At 34.2% G+C, this 20,946-nt stretch overlaps 2 protein-coding genes across 3 annotated transcripts in view; one reads left to right on the top strand and one right to left on the bottom strand.

Annotated features, from left to right (window-relative positions):
• Positions 1–19,776, bottom strand: part of kcnh8 (potassium voltage-gated channel, subfamily H (eag-related), member 8) — an 87,454-nt gene extending 67,678 nt beyond the window's left edge. Inside the window, exon 1 of one of the 2 annotated variants that reach the window (XM_051136406.1) lies at positions 19,705–19,776. Coding sequence is in view for 1 of the 2 variants with exons in the window: in XM_051136405.1 (XP_050992362.1) it covers positions 4,954–5,029 (76 nt within the window). In the remaining variant the exon portion in view is untranslated. Of the gene's footprint in view, positions 1–4,953; positions 5,124–19,704 lie in introns of those variants that run through there. The other variant, XM_051136405.1, reaches the window with a different exon arrangement.
• On the top strand, positions 9,961–19,294 carry satb1a (SATB homeobox 1a). Its single transcript, XM_051136407.1, has 11 exons — positions 9,961–10,267; positions 10,589–10,782; positions 10,867–11,043; positions 12,384–12,510; positions 12,839–12,962; positions 13,402–13,513; positions 15,288–15,670; positions 15,770–15,964; positions 16,121–16,276; positions 18,032–18,229; positions 18,318–19,294. Exons 2-11 carry the CDS (start codon positions 10,608–10,610, stop codon positions 18,870–18,872), a joined length of 2,202 nt encoding a protein of 733 aa, XP_050992364.1. The 5' UTR covers positions 9,961–10,267; positions 10,589–10,607; the 3' UTR covers positions 18,873–19,294.
• Positions 19,777–20,946: the final 1,170 nt, after the last annotated feature.

Here is a 20,946-nt window from a genome sequence, read left to right as displayed (position 1 = left end):
ATGTTCTGTTGCTTCATTTCCCTGCATGCTTTCTTTAGCCCTTCCATCTTTTTTGTTTTCCCTCTAATGCTTCCAGCCCCTCTCTCTCTTCCCTAATGATGACTGATGAGCTCAGTTTCAGCTCTGTGTGAAGTTCAGTGAACAACAGAAGAACAGCACACTGACATCTCTATCCCAAGTTCAAACAACAGACACGCATTGTTCTCAGTCTAGAGCCTCAATTTCTCCATCTTTCAGACCTACACTTCTTTTCCCAACTGGTTGAGGTGCAGCAGACATGCCAATTTCCTCATTTTGTGCCTGATATGTGTTGAATCCAGCAGCAGTGTGATTATGCATTACATGCAAGAGTGAACCGCCTGAAATATCTCCATTACCTGACTTGGGTGTCTAACCCTGCGCTTCGCAATTTTACCAACGGAAGCATCTACTTGAAGTGTTCTTTTAAAAGGACTCATCCAAAATTACTCTAAATTACTCTTTCACAGTTAACCACACTCTCTCATTTTCTTTGGGTAACACACAACTGCAAACACACGCAACTGGCGCACACTGACACACACACTGCTTTACTGTAATTACCCACCATATGCTGTCTTGACAGGTACCTGCGTGAAAAGAGTATTTTGAAGTCTTTCGTCTTGATGGAATATTAACGCATAACAGCAAGCACACACATTAGGATGCTGCAGAGGGGAGTTTAATACATGTATAACTTCTCTTGACAATAACAAATCAGCAGGCTTTCTTATGTAACTTGGATGTTGCACAAGATTAAGAAGTCAAGGGTGTAATTAGTGGTGCTCGCTAAGGAAAGCATCACTTTTCTATTTATCATACTTACGGTTAGTAATTTTTTCAAAACTCTCAAACTGATTATTAAAAGGATAGTTTACCCAAAAATAAAGAAAATTCTCTCATCGTTAACTCACCCTCACGTCATTCCAAACATGCATTACTTTCTATGTTCAGAGCAACAAATGAAGTTGTTTGTTCATACAATGAAAGGTAAAAGAATAGATCATCCTCAGGCCATCCAAGATATAGATGAGTTGTGTCTTCATCCAAACAGATTTGGAGAAATTTAGCCTTACATCACTTGCTTAACCAACTGATCCTCTGCGGTGAATGGGTGCTGTCAGAATGAGAGTCCAAACAGCTGATAGCATCACATCCACAGGACTCCAGTCAATCATCTAAAGTGAAAAGCTGTGTGTTTATAAGAAACAAATCCATCATGACATTTTAACTTTAATCTGTTGCTTCTAGTCAAAATACCAGTCGTAATCCATAATTACCCTGCGTCCAGTGAAAAAGTCCATCCCCTGTTGTTGTTTCACATCAAAATCCAACTTACTGTTAGAGCTGTTTTTTTTTAAATAAATTGTGCTTGATCTAAAGTTGAGGTCAAAAGTTTACATACACCTTGCAGAATCTGCAAAATGATGTTTTACCAAAATAAGAGGGATCATACAAATGTATGTTATTTTTTTAGAGAAAATAATAGAGGAATTTATAAAAATTACCCTGTTCAAAAGTTTACATATGCTTGATTCTTAATACTGTGCTGTTACCTGAATGATCCTCAACTGTTTTTTTTTTTTGTTTTGTTTAGTGATAGTTGTTCATGAGTCCCTTGTTTGTCAGTTAAACTGCCTGCTGTTCTTCAGAAAATCCTTCAGGTCCCACAAATTATTTGGTTTCTCAGCATTTTTGTGTATTTGAACCCATTCCAACAATGATCCATCTTTTCACACCGAGGACAACTAAGGGCAACTCACTGATGCTCCAGAAAGAAAAACGATGCATTCAGAGCCGTGGGGTAAAAACTTTTTGAATTTGAAGATCAGGGTAAATTTAACTTATTTTGTCTTCTGAGAAACATGTAAGTATCTTCCATAGCTTCTGAAAGGCCGTACTAAATGAAAAAAATGATATTTAGGCAAAAAAAAAAAAAAAATGTACACATCTTCATTCTGTTCAAAAGTTTACACCCCTGGCTCTTAATGCATTGTGTTTCCTTTTGGAGCATCAGTGAGCCTTTGAACCTTCTGTAATAGGTGCACATGAGTCCCTGAGTTGTCCTCAGTTTTAAAAGATGGACCTCAAAATCATACAGTCATTGTTGGAAATGGTTCAAACACACAATGATGTTGAAAAAACAAAGAATTTGTGGGACCTGAAAGATGTTTCTTTTGAAGGACAAACAAAGCACTTGTCACTAAACAAAAAAAAAAAAAAAAAAAAAAAAACACAGCTGTGGATCATTCAGGTAACAACAAAGTAAGAATCAAGTGTATGTAAACTTTTGAACAGGGTCATTTTTTATAAGTTGTGATCTGTATGTAAATGTCTTTTGTGTGATATCCTATTCAGTACTAGTAAAAAGTACTAAGTAAAAAATAACATACATTTTGTATGTTCCCTCTAATATTTTGGTAAAATAATTAACATTTTGTGTATGTAAACTTACAACTTCAGCTGTATGTATATTTTTCTCCTGATTCAGACAACATGATGTTTTATGATAAACATGCAGCTTTTCACGTCACAAGACCTGATGGATGGGAGTGTTGCCGATTATTTGCCAGAATGAGACTCCAAACAGCAAAAACATTACAATAATCCATTTTTTGATGGGTTTTTTTAGCTGTTTGCACTCTCATTCCTACAGCACCCATTCACTTCAGAGGATCCATTGCTGAGCAAATGATGTAATGCTAAATTTCTTAAAAACTCATCAACATCCTGAATGCCCTGAGGGTGAGTAAATTAACAGCAAATTTTCATTCTTGGGTGAACTATTCCTTTATTGTGGTCCCATGTTGCTCTGGACCACTGTGATCGGATTGGCAAAAGCTACTGAAACATTGGCTGCAAAAGGCTTCAGATTGTTTAAAAAAGGTCTAACTTACAATTTTGATTAAATTGGCAAAAAATCCTTTATAAAAAGCCAAGATGACCATTTCTAGAAACCAGGCCACCTAGCAACCACCTGGAACATCACTTAGAAATCACCTTGAATATCTTGCAAACCTTGAAAACTTTTGCATTGTGGTGGAGAATTTTGTATGGACGAGCATCACATTTTTCGCACAAATGATTTGGCTTCATAGAGCACATACAAATTCAAAACTGGCGACAGCACTTCTGCTTTGGCTTGGGTGCATGCTCTTTCATTTGTGTCACTGTTGTAATGAACACAACATCCATCTACCATTAAAAAAAAAAAAAAGTACAACCTCTTTGTTAATGCTCTCCACATGTATCATTTTTGGAGAGCCACTGTGGATGACGCCTAATGGGATGTTCTCTATTATCGCCCCCCCGTGTCATTGTTGTCACTTTCCTTCCAATATGACAGGCGCTATTTCCAGCCATTCCTGTGCTATTCTCAGGCATGTTACCTGCGGCAGCCCAAGGTGTGACAGCCGTACAGGTAGTCTCCCCTGAAGGACAAACCACAGTCACATGGGTACACACCATTACGGTTCGGTAATATATGGACCCGGCAGCCCAGAGGACACTATGTCCCCTGAGAAGGATTCCTGTGGTGGGCTCTCTCTCTCTCTTAGCGCTAAAATAAAACACTGTCTCAGATCTCATTTCTCAAACCTTAAACCTAGATGGGGGAAAACAAGCTACCTAAATTCAGAATGTGATAAGGCAGAATGGCACAAGACCTTTCTGTTACGACACCAAAACAGTTTGGAACAAAGCGATAAACGCTGACAGGCTTTGCTCGGTGAAATCAGTTAACTTTTATCGCATGAAAGAAATCCAGACTCGTTTTTACAACCGCACAATACGCCTTGAGATGAAATACCCTCTGACTGTTCTGTGGTCGACCAATTATATTTGATCGATGCTGGTCGTTACCTGAGGCCACGCAAGGGATTTCATCCGGACGTTAAGCGCGTCTTTTTTCGTGCATGATCTGGGCAATTGGTCTGAACTTTAATTAAACAGCCCTCTGATTGTTACTGTTATCTCTACCAACCCTATATGAAAAATAAACACTAGGACAGCCAAATTATAAACCGCCATCTAAGCCAGTGGATCTGCACATTTTGGAGGTCTCCCTAATCTAACAAACCTGATTCAACTCATCAGATTGTTAGCAGGGCACCTCCAAGATCTAAAATGGGTGTGCCAAATAAGGGAGACATCCAAAATGTGCAGTTCTGCAAGAATGAGAGGACTGAGAAGCACTGCTCTAAGCATCAAAGCAGCCTAAGTGCTTTGACAGATCTAACCAAAGGGGTTGCCCTTGTACGCTGTCCATGGTGCTGAGCGAGCAGATGCGAGATTTTGTGCTTTCAATGCAAAACTCAACAAAAAAACCCCACTTGTTTAGAGGAATGGATATATAATGTGTAGAACACTCAGATTAAATGACAGAAAATGTCCAAATTCAGAAAAAATCTTTAGGCCAAGATGAGTCTGGTCCTCTACTTAAAATTATACCAGTGTCTCTGAAGTAGTTACATGATGCTGACAAAAGGACAACAAGTACTTTGCACACCATTAAAAGTACATTTCTCATAGAAAGCTGAAAAAGCATGCAAGATTGAACTTACAGTAAATTTAAAACCATATAAACATATAAAACAAACAGAGAAGCTTTTAAAGTGTTATTTAACACTGGATTATAAGCACTGTGTTTGTATTTCTATTTTCCTCAAGCTCTTCCATGATTTATTTGCGTTTACTCATTTTGTCTTATTCACATTTAGGAAGCTTATTACACTCTTACTTGCTCATTTCTAACCCTAACATCGTTTAATGTATAGTGATTTTAATCTGCTGTGATAGCAAATGTGCTGTCAATTTCACTCTCTCTGACAAACATTTGTCTACTTATACGACGAAACAATTTACTTTCTGTCTCATTAGAAACACAAAATAGTTTTTGCAGACAAAATAGGGTAATATGCCATTGGGGTAACTCACGTGTGCCGTCAAAACGCGTCGCTATAGTATCCAAAAATGTGTTCTGTGGCGCGAGCAATCCCTTCATAACAGGCATTTTCCCGCCCTGATATCGAATTCCCCATCAAAGTGACGCGGCGTTGTCAGAGACAAAGGTAGAGACAGTTTGAAGCACTCCGGCTAAACTGAGCTTTCGGCGGACTGAGACACGGAGGATCCCGTTCTCTCACAAGCGCGCGACATGCGCGCGCCCGTGTCACTGGGAGTGACGCTCGCAGGTGCGCGTCAGGTAAATGGCGCGCAAGTTTGGAGATTCAAGCAGTTGTGGGACGTTCAATAAACCTAAGATTAAACAATATTTATGCGCTTCAGGAATATAATATATAAGGCTACTATTTTGTATGGGGATAAAGAAATGACAAAAAAAGTTCAAAACTCTGAAAAAAGTAACTTGCAAAGCCTGACATGTGAAAGAACAATACTAGTCAAAGGTTTTTGAACAGTAAGATTTTTAATGTTTTTAAAGAAGTCTCTTCTGCTCACCAAGCCTGCATTTATTAGATTCAAAGTACAGCAAAAACAGTAACATTTTCAAATGTTTTACTATTTTAAATAACTGTTTTCTATTTGAATTAGTTTTAAAATTTGATTTACTCCTGTGATTTCAAAGCTGAATTTTTAGCATCATTACTCTAATCACATGATTCTTCAGAAATCATTCTAATATTCTGATTTACTGCTCAAAAACATTTATTATTATTATTATTATTATTATTATGTTGAAAACAGCATCAGCATCCATTGTTAAAAGCAATTAATTTCTATAATTTCTCTTACAAAAAAAAGATATCTCACTGACAAGCTTTTGAACTGTATAGTGTATAATGTTACAAAAGTGTTTTATTTAAAATAAATTGTGATCTTTCTATTCATCAATCCTGAAAAAAATGTACTCAACTGTTTTAAATATTGATAATAATAATTTAAAAAAATGTTTCTTGAACACCAAATCAGCACATTAGAATAATTTCTGACGGATCATGCAACACTGAAGACTGGAGTAAAAATTTGGCTGAAAATTTAGATTTGATCACAAGAATAAATTACATTTTAAAATATATTAAAATACATACATACAACAAAAATGCTTGGTTAAAAACAACCCAACTTGGGTTATTTGGCAGAACACATACTGGGTTATTTTGACCCAGCTGGTTGGGTTAAATGTTTTTTGGGTAAAAAAAATAAGCATTTAAAGCAGTTATTTTAAATAGTAAAATATTTCACAATATTACTGCTTTTGCTGTATTTTGAATCAAATAAATGCAGGCTTGTGAGCAGACGAGACTTTGTTAAAAAACATTAAATCTTACTGTTCAAAAATGTTTGACTGGTAGTGTAAGTAAAATCAGTAAGAAAAAAACAGCTGTTATTTATTATTCAAGTATTCAATTCTGATGGCTTGTAATGTAAATAAAGGAAAAATTTATAACAGTATAACAGACTACTTACATAAAAAACTATCAGTTGTCACTCTTTATCTCCCAATAATGTCTTAGTCAGATGTTATTTAACTGCTTAGTGTTATGTTCTCTATTGACTTACTTTTTTTTTTTTTTTACTGACAAGGCAAAACATATCTATAATACAATGCAATACAGTGATGACTGAGAGATGAATCAACATATAAACAATAAATGTTCCTCAAAAGCCTGATGTATCATATTTGATACTCACACTCTAAAAAATGTTGGGTTAAATATGGACAAACCCAGCAGTTTGGGTTGTTTTGACACAGCGGTTTGACCAGGAGACCTGCTGAGTAGTTTTATTTAACTCAACTTTTGTTTAAAAATTACTAAATTTCTTGCTAAACCCAAAACAGGTTGGAAATAAATGTTTATTAATATGTCAAATAAGTGAATATTTAGTTTAATAAATAATAATTAAATAATAAACATTTCTTAATAAATGAATAAATGTTCACCTTTTGATTATTACTGAAACCTCTAGTAATTACATCTGATTTTTAATTTACAACCTATTTTGGGTTCATTTTAAGCCAGCCATTTAGTAATTTTTAAACAATAGTTGAGTTAAATCTACCCAGCAGGTTGGTGAAACATTTAACCCAACCACTGAGTCAGAACAACCCAGTCGCTGTGTTTGTCCATATAGAAAAATTAAGTAAACCTAAGTTCCTTAAGTCTAGTATGCATTTATAATATTGCTAACTAGGCCTTAAAAATATGCATATCAAATATTACACAGTAGGATTTATGTAACGTACCCACTTTTGTGCATTGTTATCATAAAGGTAATTAATCATTCTCAGAGTATGGCCTAGTTCAGTCAGTGTTGAGCACCATGTAGTGTGTCCGTTTCACCTCACGCTAATACAGTAACACAGCTGGTCTCAGCTGGTTGCATACAGAGAAAGCATTTAGGCTCTAAGCAGATCCCGAAAGCCCCCTAAAGTGGATATCTGACACACCTCCTTCATCCAAATATGCATACTTACTGTACTGTTTGCTATGCAAAAACCAGCACATCAAATAAGCCAAAGGTCCAATGCATTATTTTTAGTTGTACGTCACACTGTAGATATAAAATGAATCAGAGGATAATGACATGGCTGATGTAACATGTCTGAGAATTTGAACCTGCATGAGTTTAATCAGGTGTGTTTGATTAGAGAAACATCCAAAATGTGTAGGTTGGGAGACCTCCAGGAATAGATTCAAGAAACACTGTAGGCCTACTACTGTATTTTGAGAACAACATTATTAGTGTGTTTGTTAACAAGAAAAGACATTATCAATGCAGGGTCTATTTGAGAAATTATGTTTTTTCTTTGAGTTTCCTTTGGTGCTGCTTGCACTTGGATAACACTGTATTAAACAATGAATTACTGTAAATACCGCAAAAATCAAAACCACAGAACATATTCCAAAGAGAAATGAGATGAAGTCTGCAACTTTGCATGAATCAAAAGTACTCAAGTCTGCGATTTTGTTAAACATATAACACACAGCAGGCTATGTCGCCCTCTACTGTTTATACTGTCACAATACCACATTTTCACCTTCTACCACTACAATACAAAGTGCTGTGGCAGTCTTGAAAACATTATTCGAATAAGTAGCAATTTGCTGTACAGTATTGTTACATAACAGAGGATTAATTAAGAATTCTTATTTTGTTATGGTAATATCCTCATCATTACTGCTGTTGCTGCTGTGGGGTAATCGTTGAGATATGATTAGCCACTGGAGAGCTGACTTGACAAACTGACATAAATAATGTAATCCAATCAGATATCCATCTCTGTTTCTTGTGTTCTGATGTATGCTTAGTATTGAAAACTGAAATGCTTTTGTAAATATGATGAAAATAATGTTTTTATCGTGTTATATTATTATTGAACGCGTTTCAGTTGGTTGTAAATAAATATGCAAGCTCATGCAAATAAAGACACAAATGAGGCTCCGTTCATTATGATTAACCTTACGGAAAAGAATGATTGCCACATACAGTGACTGTCATGTGTACAGGTGCAAACAAGCGTTAATCACAGAGATCACTTGATGAGGCTGATTAACGTTTTTTGTCAACTGAAACAATCAATGTATTGCCTTCCACCCAGTACTCACAGCTTTTATACAAATGTTGGCAAGCCTCTATTACCTGTTTTTTAGACTATAATAGATTATAGTGAAATGTTAAATACACCCCATGAAAAGTCACTTATCCTGACCAAGGTTGCATTAATTTAATTAAAAAAAACTTTTTAAAATAATGTTTTCTATTTATTTTTTTTAAAATGTAATTAAATTTTTTCTTGTTTACTGCAAAATATTATTACAATTTAAAATAACTGTTTTCTATCTTAATACATTTAAAAAACATAATTTATTCCTGTGATGTCAAAGCCATTACTATCTTCAGTGTCACATCATCATTCAGAAATCATTTTAATATGTCTGACTTTGTGCTCATGAAACATTTCTTATTAATATCAGTGTTGACAGTTGTGCCGGTTAATATTTTTATAGAAACCATGATACGTTTATTTTTAAGAACAGGAAACTTTTTAAAATGGTAGATGTCTACTATCACTTTTAATCAGTTTTATGCACTCTTTTTACATTAAAGTATTAATTGCTTTTAAAAACAATATTACGGAGTCAAAATAATTTAACAAGTAACTTGGTTAAATGAACGTTAAATTTAAAACATGCATTTCCAATTCATCTTTTTCATGAGGAAAAAGTTAGAACATCTATACCACACATTCATCACTAAAAACTGACTTAAAATGACTAATATTTCAGTAAAATGCAAATTAGTACAGCATCATTAAAGAGAAACATGTCACCTTATATTTACCATATCCTTAATGCGGAAGTAAGCCTATGGGTGAGACTTCCGGTTCATTAGCCACTATAAGGAAACAAGGAGAAAATTAACAACATGCAACCAGCATGCTTATAATTAAGATACTACATTAAAATAATATGGTAAGTCACATCAATTTGCAAAATTAGGCGCAAAACAAGCTGTTTTGTACAGCTAAAAATAGCTGGACGTGGATAAAACCAGAAGCTAGACCCATAAAATGTACAAATGGTCACGCCCACGGGAAGAAAAAGGTGAATAAACCTCAATTAACTGATTTGGTCATTGTTATTTGTTAAATTATGTAGCCTTCACCTATCAATACTGTCCAAATTCACTTTTAGCATCCGTATGGCCAACGACAAAACATTTTATGGGTGTACTTACTTTTTCACAGCACTCTCCTTTTCATTGTAAGTCAATCAAAATGTATGACTAGTCAAAGTTGTATGTTAGATATTTAAAAAGAACAGCTTTTACTATTTTAAATGTCAAAAATGCTTAAAACATCAATTATTAAATGTTAAAATGGCTTGCCATACTATAACAGTCATCCATTCTGACAGGAGGCACTTCCGCTGCAAGCTGATTGGCCCTCTCACGGTGACATCACATTGATGATGCTTTGTGGGGCCGCCTAGAGATTTAATTACGGATCTGTGTTCGCGCATTATATTATACGAGCCGTTTTTCCTCACTGTTACCCTTATTTTATTGATTTAAATGTGTCTGGTTTTTTCCGTTTGCTAAGAACAAAAACCTTTCTCTATGAAATAAAACCCGCTCTCGAGTCGCTTGACATCGGACCCGCTCGTTGATTCTAAAGCCAGTGTTTTTGTTAGTGAGCGATCCTGGGACGCGCGCTCGGTCTGTCGGCATGTTCGGATACCCGTCTGCAGGATTATAACCACCGGAAAACACCACCGCAGTCAATAAAGTAAGTGACTGAAATATTAAGGCATGAAAAGAAGACGAGATTATGATATGTCATAGGTTGAGCATATATGCAGCACCTGTAGCAGCGCTTCACAGCTGAACAAAAAACATCTTAAGCCACGCTAAAACGGTTTGCTGGTGGTTAAAAATCGTCTCCCAACCTAGTCTAACCAGCTAAAAAGTCTAGAACCAGTAAAAAAAGACCAGCCTTAAACCATCATCAAAAAAGAAATATATAAAACAACTGAGCAATAATATAATTTATATATATTTATATATAAATGTGTATATTCTCCTTTCCTCACTTTATCATTTTCTGTAGTTTGTGAGAGCTCAAAACAATGATGGACCATTTGGCAACTACTAGTGGCACCCAGGGGCCCGTCATGTGTGAATCCTCTTATCCTCCATGTAAAATGGCCCGTATGGAGAATTCAAGAGATCTACCTGTACCGGGAGTCACTCCTGTGAGCCTGAGCTCCAAACAAACATCATTACACACTAACAGGAGGAAAGGTATGTTATGATGGGCATAAACACAGGTATTGGACCGTGTCTGTTCATAAGATGTCTGAGTGATCATATGCTCCTTTTTTACAGGTAGTCTGCTTCCCGTGTTCTGTATGGTGGAGCAGAGTGACGTCCCACCCTCAGAGAGGAAGAGGTCGGAGCATGCAGAATTTGTGCTGTTGAAGAAAGACCTGCTGTTCAGCCAGATTACAGAGGCTGCACTGCAAGAGCTGGGATACACACACACCGCAGCGGCTCTGGCTACAGGTACACACACACAAATGAATAATTCACATGCAATTCAAATAAAATATGTAAGCCTGAAAGATGGGGATGGGAATGGGGCTGTTATTTATTTATTATTTTTAGCTCCAGTCCATACCATAACAGCCTGCGTTTATATTTTCAAATATATGCATCACATACTGTAAATCACGTTCAAAAATTTGGGGATTTTTTTAAAAATGTAAGTCCCATATACTCACCAAGGATGCATTGATTAAAACATAGTTCAAACAGTAAAACTGTGAAATATTAAAATAATTTTAAATAACGGTTTTCTATTTTAATATATTTTAAATGTAATTTACTCCTGTGATGGCAAAACTGCATTTTTATTTACTGATTTCTAATTATCATCAATGCTGAAAACTGCTTAATATTTTTGTGGAAACCGTGAATAATTTTCCCAGGATTCTGTGATGAGTAGTTAAAAAAAAACCATTATAAATTACATTTTTAATTACTTTAGCACATATTTTCTGAATTAAAGTGTAAAAAAAACTTTTAAGCTGCAGAGTACATCTAATACAAACTATTTTCAGTAATTATATCTAATTAATATCAATTTTAACTGTTTGATTTGTTTAAATAGCTATTTAAACATTGAAAAACCTGCACAATTAAATGACACAATAATTAAAAATGCATTGCAAAAATGTTTAGATGGTTGAATCTTAAGTTAAGCTGTACCTAATGTTTTTTTAACATAGCACATATCTCTCATATGGAAAAATGTTCATTTTTAATGTTAATGTTATAAATATGATACATAATTTGTTTATTCAATACAATAATTAATTAATGAAAAAATCTGATCCCAGGCGAAAAACGTGCACTTCCATAATGTACTTAAATGTTCTATTTTTTACACACTAATTTTGTATTTAATATACTAAATATTATTCTTTAGTACTTTTTAAGTTAATCATAAGAACATCTAAGTGTACTTAAATTTTTGGGACACCATGAATATTAACTAAAATTTGCTTTTAACATTCTCTCTCTGTATTAAAAATGTATTTAGTTACCACTTGTAGTACCACTAGTGTATGAAAGATGGGTTCAAGTGTACTATAAGTGGTAACTAAATCCGTTTTTTAATACAGAGATAGTATGTTAAAATTATGTCCCACATAATGGAAGTGCACTAGTTTTTCACCTGGGGACACAAGGGAATGTGAACTTGGTCAAGATCAGAAAGCTCATAACATTGTTAGAAGAAAAAAAACAACAACTCCAGGATGCAGAGAAAAAAAGAGTGTCAGGAACTGTATAAGGATCATATATAATGGTCATATTGTAATAAATATTAATTTCTGCTTTAGGTCAGGTTCAAGTTGGTCATTGGAACCCTGTGTCCCTGTCCACTGTGACAGACACCTCTGACGCAACAGTAGGAGACATGCTTCAAGATCTTTACCATGTCATCACCTTAAGAATAAAGCTACACAGGTACAACCTACACAAACACATGTACTTTGAGCATCACATCTGTCTCTGGGTTTTAGCAAACAGGCTTTATCAGAATGATGAACTGCAGTCTGAGAATTAAAGCTGTTCTGATTTATGATTAAGGATAATTTTTCAGGTAATTTAGTATTAAAACTAATTTCAAAATTATTAAAAGTTATTATAGTTATTAAAGTTTTGAGGATAAACACTTAATAATATAGCTATTTGTGAAGTAATAATTATTTGTGATTAATGTCCTACAGTGTAATTAATTATTGCAGTACACTGTTTTTCTCACTGACTCAGATTTGTTCTCTCACTCTCTTAGTGTTTCTAAATTAGAGGACTTGCCTGCTGAGCAGTGGACTCATTCTACCGTCAGAAATGCCCTGAAGGAGCTGCTGAAAGAGATGAATCAGAGCACACTGGCTAAAGAGTGTCCATTATCTCAGGTACACTCACCAAAAAACTTTAAAACGCAACTTCACACTGTCTTCACACTATTTTTGCAAGGCGCCATCCATATAACATTGAACACAATTTATCAACCATAGCTTAATTGCAAGTAGCTATAGAATAAAATAGGGTTAATTGTCTCATATCTCAGCAGAACTATGATCGAAGAAGTGCTCTCCATTGAAGAATACACCCTACTATTAAGATCCATCCCTAGTTTGAGAACCAGCTATTAAATCTATTTAGCAAGGAGACAAAAATCTTTAGCACATCCTTTCTGGACATTTAGTCGGTTCCTAGGCGCGCCTCAAGACTTAATTTAGTATGCTCTGTCTATTAATTACTGAATTCCTGATACAGTCACATGAAAAGGAAATGAGAGGCAAAATCACATTTTTTCCTGCACATGTATTGTTTTTTTGTTTTTTTTTAAAGAGCATGATTTCATCAGTGGTGAATGGCACTTACTACGCCAGCATCTCTGCTGCGAGATGTCAAGAGTTCGGCCAGTGGTACAAACACTACAAGAGGGCAAAATCTATGATGGGTGAGTAGCAACCTACTATGTGTCATTCAAGAATAGCTCATATATTAACACAAATAGTCATTTTGTTTTTGTATTTTGGTAACACTTTACAGTAAATTCATTAACATTTAGTAATACGGTAGGTATCATAAACAAACAAAAAACAATAAATTTACAGCATTTACCAGTTTAAGTTCATTTTAGATACACTAGCACACTTTTAACATTTCAAGCTGTTTTCTTAAGATTAAATGTATTATGACCAACATGAATTAATATAATAGCATACTTACAAGCAACCTTGTAAATAATAAATGCTGTAAAAAAAATGGTTGTTCGTTGTTAGTTCATGATATGTAATGTAATATCCTATTTTATTCTATATTAAAATTAAATAAACTACAGTACTGTTCAAAAGTTTGCAGTCTTTTTGACAGAAGTCCCTTATGGTTACCAAGGCTGTATTTATCAAAAATACTGTAAAATCAGTAATACTGTGAAATATTACTACAATTTAAAAATAACAGTTTTTTTGTTTTAAAAATGTAGTTTATTTCTGTGGTGGCAAAACCATTACTCCAATCTTCAATGTCGCATCATTCTTCAGAAATCATAATAATATGCTTAAAATCAAATGCTCAAGAAACATTTCTTATTATTATAGTTGGAAACTAGTGCTGCTCAATATTTTTGTGGAAACTGTTTTACTTTTTTCATGATTCTTTGAAAAATATAAAGTTTTTATTTTGAAATAAAAATATTTTCTAACAATATGTAAGTCTTTACTACCATTTCCACCACTGAATAAAAAATAAAAAAACAGGTAATTGCAACTTTTTATCTCACAATTCTGACTTTCTTTTTGCAATTGCGAGTTTACATCTTGCAATTTTGACTTTTTTCTCAAAATTGTGAGATATAAACTCGCAATTGTGAGTTATAAAGTCAGACTTGTGAGATATAAACTTGCAGTTGCGAGAAAAAAGTTAAAATTGCAAGATATAAACTTGCAAATCTGACTTGTTTTCTCAGAATTGTGTGATATAAACGTGCAATTGCAAGAAATAAGTCAGAAGTGCACAATTCAGACTTTTTTCTCAGAGCTGCGCAATTGCGAGTTAAGTTAGAATTGTGAGATATAAACTCGCAATTCTGGGAACATATCAGTATTTTTTTCTCCCTCAGAATTACACTTTATAACTCTGAATTGCAAGTTTATATCTCGAAAAAAGTCAGAATTGCGAGAAAGAAGTCTGCGGCAATAGCCTCGCGGTTAGCGCGCCCGACATATAGCGCAGTTGCACTCACAGCGACCCGAGTTCGAATCCCGGCTCGTGGTCCTTTGCCGATACCAATGCCCTTTCTCTTCACCCCATGCTTTCCTGTCTACTCTACACTATCCTGTACAAATAAAGGCATAAAAAGCCCATAAATAAATCTTTAAAAAAAAAAATTGCAAGAAAGAAGTCAGAATTGCGAAAAAAAGAGACAAACTATTAAAAAAAAAAAAAAGTCACTCACAATTCTGACTTTATTTCTCGCAATTGTGAGCGTATATCAGCCATGATATATTTATGAGAAAAAAGTCAGAATTGCGAGAAAAGAAGTCACTGACAATTCTGAATCTTCATTTGTTTATTCAGTGTCAGAAACTGGCTTCCATACTGTACAGATACTGTATATAAGCTACGTTAAAACAGCGTATGCTAAAAATAAGATGATTTTGGCTGTACATTTTTAAAGGACTCCAGTGATTATGAATATTGAGCTACTAAAGATTTTTATCTCCCCTCAGGCGACATGAACAGGCACTGCAGCCAACCCTCATCCTCCAGCCAGCCCACCATGTTCCAGCAACCAATGGAAGGCAGTGGGGCGGAGTCACGTGGTATTGTCCAGATGCAGGCTGGAATGCCTGGTCTAGTGATGGCTCAGCTCCTTTCACAGCAGCATGCCATGTCTCAGCTTCTCACACATGCTCACACGCACTCACACGGCCCTCATCCTGCGCCACTAAGGACTCCTCCGAAATGCAATGTTTCCCCACCCACAGTGGCTCAATGTCCCTCACCTGTCACAGATGTGTCACCTGAAATTTACCACTGGGTGCGTGAGGAACTAAAGAGGGCAGGGGTTTCCCAAGCGGTGTTTGCACGAGTGGCAATCAACAGGACTCAGGTAACATGGTTGAATTTTATGTAACAGACTTTTTAGTCATATGTACATATCACTGAAAAGTAGCATATTAAAGTGTCTATCTGTGATATTATTTAACAGGGCCTGTTGTCGGAGATCTTGCGCAAGGAAGAGGACCCACGGTGTGCATCTCAGTCTCTTTTAGTTAACCTTAGGGCCATGCAGAGCTTCCTGCAACTGCCACAAAGCCAGAGAGACTCGATATATCTGGAGGAAAGAGAGCGGAACCTTAACTCTACCTACAACACCAATACAAGCTCACCTCTGCCCATTCAGGTTCACCATCACTCAAAATTAATTATGAACCTGAGATGCAAATTACCATCTGTTTTAGTAAACTCATAATGATAAATACATTAATAATAATGATATTAAGTAGTCATTTGTTAATGTCTACAAAAGTGTAAAAATGAAAAATCTCTCTCACTACAGGCAAAACTTTCACCGGTTTCCAAGGACATTGTAGTGAAAGTGGAATGCGACGATTCTGGAATAAACTACGGCATCTATGATGAAATACAGCAGGAAATGAGACGGGCAAAAGTGTCACAGGCCTTGTTTGCAAAAGTCTCTGCAGCAAAGAGTCAGGTACGTGTATGTATGTTTACTAAAGGAATACATTTGTATGGATCGCACAAGAAAGTTCTAATAAAAAGCAAAAAAAAAAAAAAAAAAAAGAGTTAGACCTTACAAAGGAACTTTCATTGCTTTAGAGGTTCATACATTCCATACATAATTAAATATATAATAAATATTATTATATAAATGAAGCAAATGCAAGGACTAATAGACATGTACAGTATATATTGTACCTAGAATGCATATAATATAGTAATTATGAAAATTATTAGTATTAATCCACTGCCAGTTTTATGAGAAAACACTGTATGTACAGTAGGGTCCAAAAGTTTAAAACACTAGTGGAAATACTTTTTTTCTATTACAAATTTGGTTATCAGCATATCAATTTTAGAGATTTTTTTTAAATAGAAATCTAATGTTTTTGAAAAAAATCTCTTATGCTGCACCAAAGCTGTATTTCTTTGATCATACATACTGTAATATTGTAAAATATTATTACACTTTCCAAAGAAACTTACATTATATTAAAAGTATATACAGTTTTTGCATATTTAATTGAATGCATATAATATAGTTATTCTAAAAATGACAGTATTAATCCACTCCCAGTTTTATGAGACAATGCAGGGTCCAAAAATCTAAAACACTAGTGGAATTGTGGATTTTTTTTGTTGTTGTTGTCGCAGTTTACCCATTAAAAATTTAATTATGAGCATAACAATTTTAGTATTTTTTTTTTCTTACTTTTTTTTTTTCAATAGAAATGCAGTGAAAGTAAGGACTAATAGAAATGTATATACCTTGAATACATATGATATAGTTATTATGAAAATGATTAGTAATGATCCACTTCCATTTTTATGAGACAATATGTAGGGTCGAGTTTTTTCCTTACATTTTTTTTTAAACAAAAACATAGTAAAAAACATTATTTTGTGAAATATTATTACATTTTATTATTATTAAAATAACACTTTTCTAGTTTAATATATTTGGTAAACACACATCCAAAAAAATTACATTTAAATATACATTTCATGCATATTTAAATGCAATAAATATTTATATAAATGTAAGGAATGCAAGGACTAATTGAAATGTATATACCTTGAATGCACTCCCAGTTTTTTTTTTTTTTTTGAGACAATATTTAGGGTCCAGAAATCTAAAACACTAGTGGAATTGTGGAAATTATTATTATTATTATTTTTTTTTTTTTGTCAATTACAAATTAGATTATCAGCATGACAATTAGAGTTTTTCTTACATTAAAAGAAATACAGTAAAAACATTTATTTTGTGAAATATTATTGCAATTTAAAATAACTATTAACTGTTTTTAATAACTGTTCTCCGGTATATTTGTGAGATGCTCTTATCCAATGGAACTTTTGTTTTTTCATGACAAATTAAATAATCATAACAATTTTAAAATCTTACATTTTGAACAAAGCTATCGACATGGTTAATGTCACAAATTTGCTTATTTGTCTAGTGACCTAGAAATACTGCAGAATTTTAAATATTTCTTGAAGATTAAATATTTATCTCCTACATATAAATATTTATTATATATTTAAATATTTATGTTATGGAAAGCATAAATTAAACATTTCTTATTCATTTTACATCATAACATTTCCAAATAGTAAAAAATCCTAAAACATTACATTAATGGCTAGGTTTAAATTAGATTTCAAAACAAATTTTTAACATTACCTCAGATGTTTGAACCCTGCTGTATTTGTGTCTGTGTTTTAGGGCTGGCTTTGTGAGCTCCTGCGCTGGAAGGAGGAGCCATCGCCTCAGAATCGTACACTGTGGGAAAATCTGTCTCTGATTCGCCAGTTCCTAAATCTCAGCCAATCAGAGCGAGACGTTATATATGACCAAGAGAGCAATACTGGGCAGACGTTCTACTCAGAAAAACACACAAGACCACTGACTGAACAGCTACAAGTGAGCTAATACAGGCCCTAATATATAAATTAAAAATGTGATTTTAAAATGTGTTTTATTTACCTCATATATATTTATTTTTCTAAAGGTGATGCCTCAGCATGTACTGCCTCTAAAGCAACACCAACAACTGCATAAAATTCCACCTCAGCATCATCAACCCTTTCTCCCGCATCACCTCATCGCCGGATGTCCCAAAGACACTCACATGGGCCCAAATATTGGAGGCAGGTCTTTACCACCAGAAGCCCATGCAATCCTCCAGAGCTTCATTCAGGAAGTGGGACTACATCCAGACCAAGAGGCCATTCATACACTATCTGCTCAACTGGGAGTAGCTAAAGAAGCTGTTCTCAGCTTTTTCAATGGTCACAACTGGCTTCGACAGGAAGAACAGGACAGCGGAGGAGAAAGAGAGATTGAGGAAGGGGAAGACGATTACATGGAGGCAGAGGAGGAATGCAGGGATACAATGGAAAACGACGAGGAGACGAATGCAAACATGATGACAGGGAATCAAGATGTGGTGGAGCAGAATGCAGCTACACAAACTCGCTTTATCATCACTATTAAAAAAGAGGAGGGGCTTCCATGTAAGGAGGAGCGTGATAGCCCCGCCTACTGCCAATTCATAAACTCCTAAAAAATACATACACTACCGTTCAAAAGTTTGGGGTCATTTTGTTTAAATGAAATTTAATATTTAAAATCAGGAAGGATGCATTAAACTGATCAAAAGTGACAGTAAAGACATTTATTATATGAAAAAAGAATTTATTCATTTTAGTGTACTGAAAAATAATGTGCCATGGATTCCACAAAAGTATTAAGCAGCACAACTGTTATTTATTTATTTATTTTTATTTATGTACTGTTTTTAGAATCATATTAGAATGATTTCTGAAGGATCATGTGACACTGGAGTATTAGAAAGGCTATAGAAATTAGAAAAGTTATTTTAAATTGTAATAATATTTGACAATTTTACTGTTTTTACTGTATTTTTGATCAAATAAATGCAGCCTGAGTGAGCATAGGAGACTTCAAAAAATATATAAAAAAAAAAAAAAATCATACCATTCAAACTTTTGAATGGTAGTGTATTAAATCCTATTTAAACAAACAGCAATGAATACTGGTTGATTTGACAGTTTCATGTAGCATATTTACAGTTGTGCCTTCATGCACAAGGTGTTTTACTAAAACCTCATACTTTGGATGGACTTGAAGATTTCGCAAAGGAAATGCCACGGAAAGCATTCATTAAACATCAATGTTCTAATTTCTAAAACAATGTTTTATTAATATTAGGGGTGTAAAACTGCTCATGTTTGACAATGAAAATTAAATGGAGTGTTTATAATTAAGTCATCATTTAAGGAAGAATCGCTAATTTAAATTGTTGTTAGAGCAAATATTTACGCCCCTAAATTAATATGATTTGCATTTTTATAGTAGTATTATTTATTGTTTACCTCTCGTTTTCCGCGCAAATCCTCAACTGAATCTTTGCAGGTGGCAGGCAACGTCAGTCAGTGTTAACGTTGGCATATTCAGCCAGAAAGTGTTGTCTTTTACAAGAACTGTTGCCAGAGACCCTGAAACCGTGATGTATTATATGTTAGAAGCAAACAGCACATTACTGTATTATTGTCAATAGAGCAAAACACAATAGAAACAGCACTTTGAATTACAGTGAATAGTTCTCTCTCTCTCTAATGAATTACAATAAATCTGTACTGTTTGTTATTGTTCATTATATTTAAAGCTATTTATTCAAAAACTAGAAGATGGGCTTGTTAACTGATATTATTACTTCCATTCTCTCTACATATTCACTACTGTTTAAAAGCTTGGGATCAGTATGATTTTTAATCTTTTAAGTCTTTTCTCTTCATTAAGACGGTGTTTATTTGATTAAACATACAGAAAAAAACAGTAATATTGTGAAATATTAATGCAATTTAAAACAGTGGTTTTCTAATATTCTTAAAAGTAGAATTTAGTCCTGTGATGCAAAGCTGGATTTTTAGCATTAATACTCCAGTCTTTAGTGTCACATGATTCTTCCGAAATCATTTTAATATGTCAGTTTATTATCAATGTTGGAAACAGTTGTCCTGCATAATTTTATTTATTTTTTTTTTTGGAATCTAACAGAAATCTTTTGTAGCAATATTAACTATCGTTCAAAGTTTGGGGTCAGTACATTTCTTTCTTTCTTTCTTTGAAAGAAATTTATACTTTTAATTCAGCAAGGATGTGTTAAATTGATAAAACGTGATAGTAAAGACTTATATTGTTTAAAAAAAAATCTATTTGAAATAAATGCTGTTCTTTTTACCTTTTTATTCATCAAAAAATCCTGAAGAAAGTGTCACAGGTTCAAAAAAAGAAGAAAAAAAAAAGATTAAGCAGCACAACTGTTTCCAACATTAATAATAAATGAGCACATCAGAATGATTTCTGAAGGATTGAGTGACATTGAAGACTGGAGTAATGGCTAATGAAAATTCAGCTTTGCATCGCAGAAATGTATTAAAATAGAAACAATATTTCATAATATTACTTTTTTCTGTTTTTGTTTTTTTTGGGAGGGGCTTTCTCCATTTTTCTTTGACAGGACGGTGGAGATGACAGGAAGTGAGTGGGAGAGAGACGGGGGTGGGATCAGAAAAGGTCCAAGAGGAGGGACTCAAACCCGGGACACCCAAGGC

The sequence above is a fragment of the Labeo rohita genome, chromosome 19 (genome assembly GCF_022985175.1).
Source record: "Labeo rohita strain BAU-BD-2019 chromosome 19, IGBB_LRoh.1.0, whole genome shotgun sequence".
Classification (NCBI taxonomy): domain Eukaryota; kingdom Metazoa; phylum Chordata; class Actinopteri; order Cypriniformes; family Cyprinidae; genus Labeo; species Labeo rohita.
Note: the sequence above shows the minus strand (reverse complement) of the source record. Positions and strands in the feature narration are given on the sequence as shown.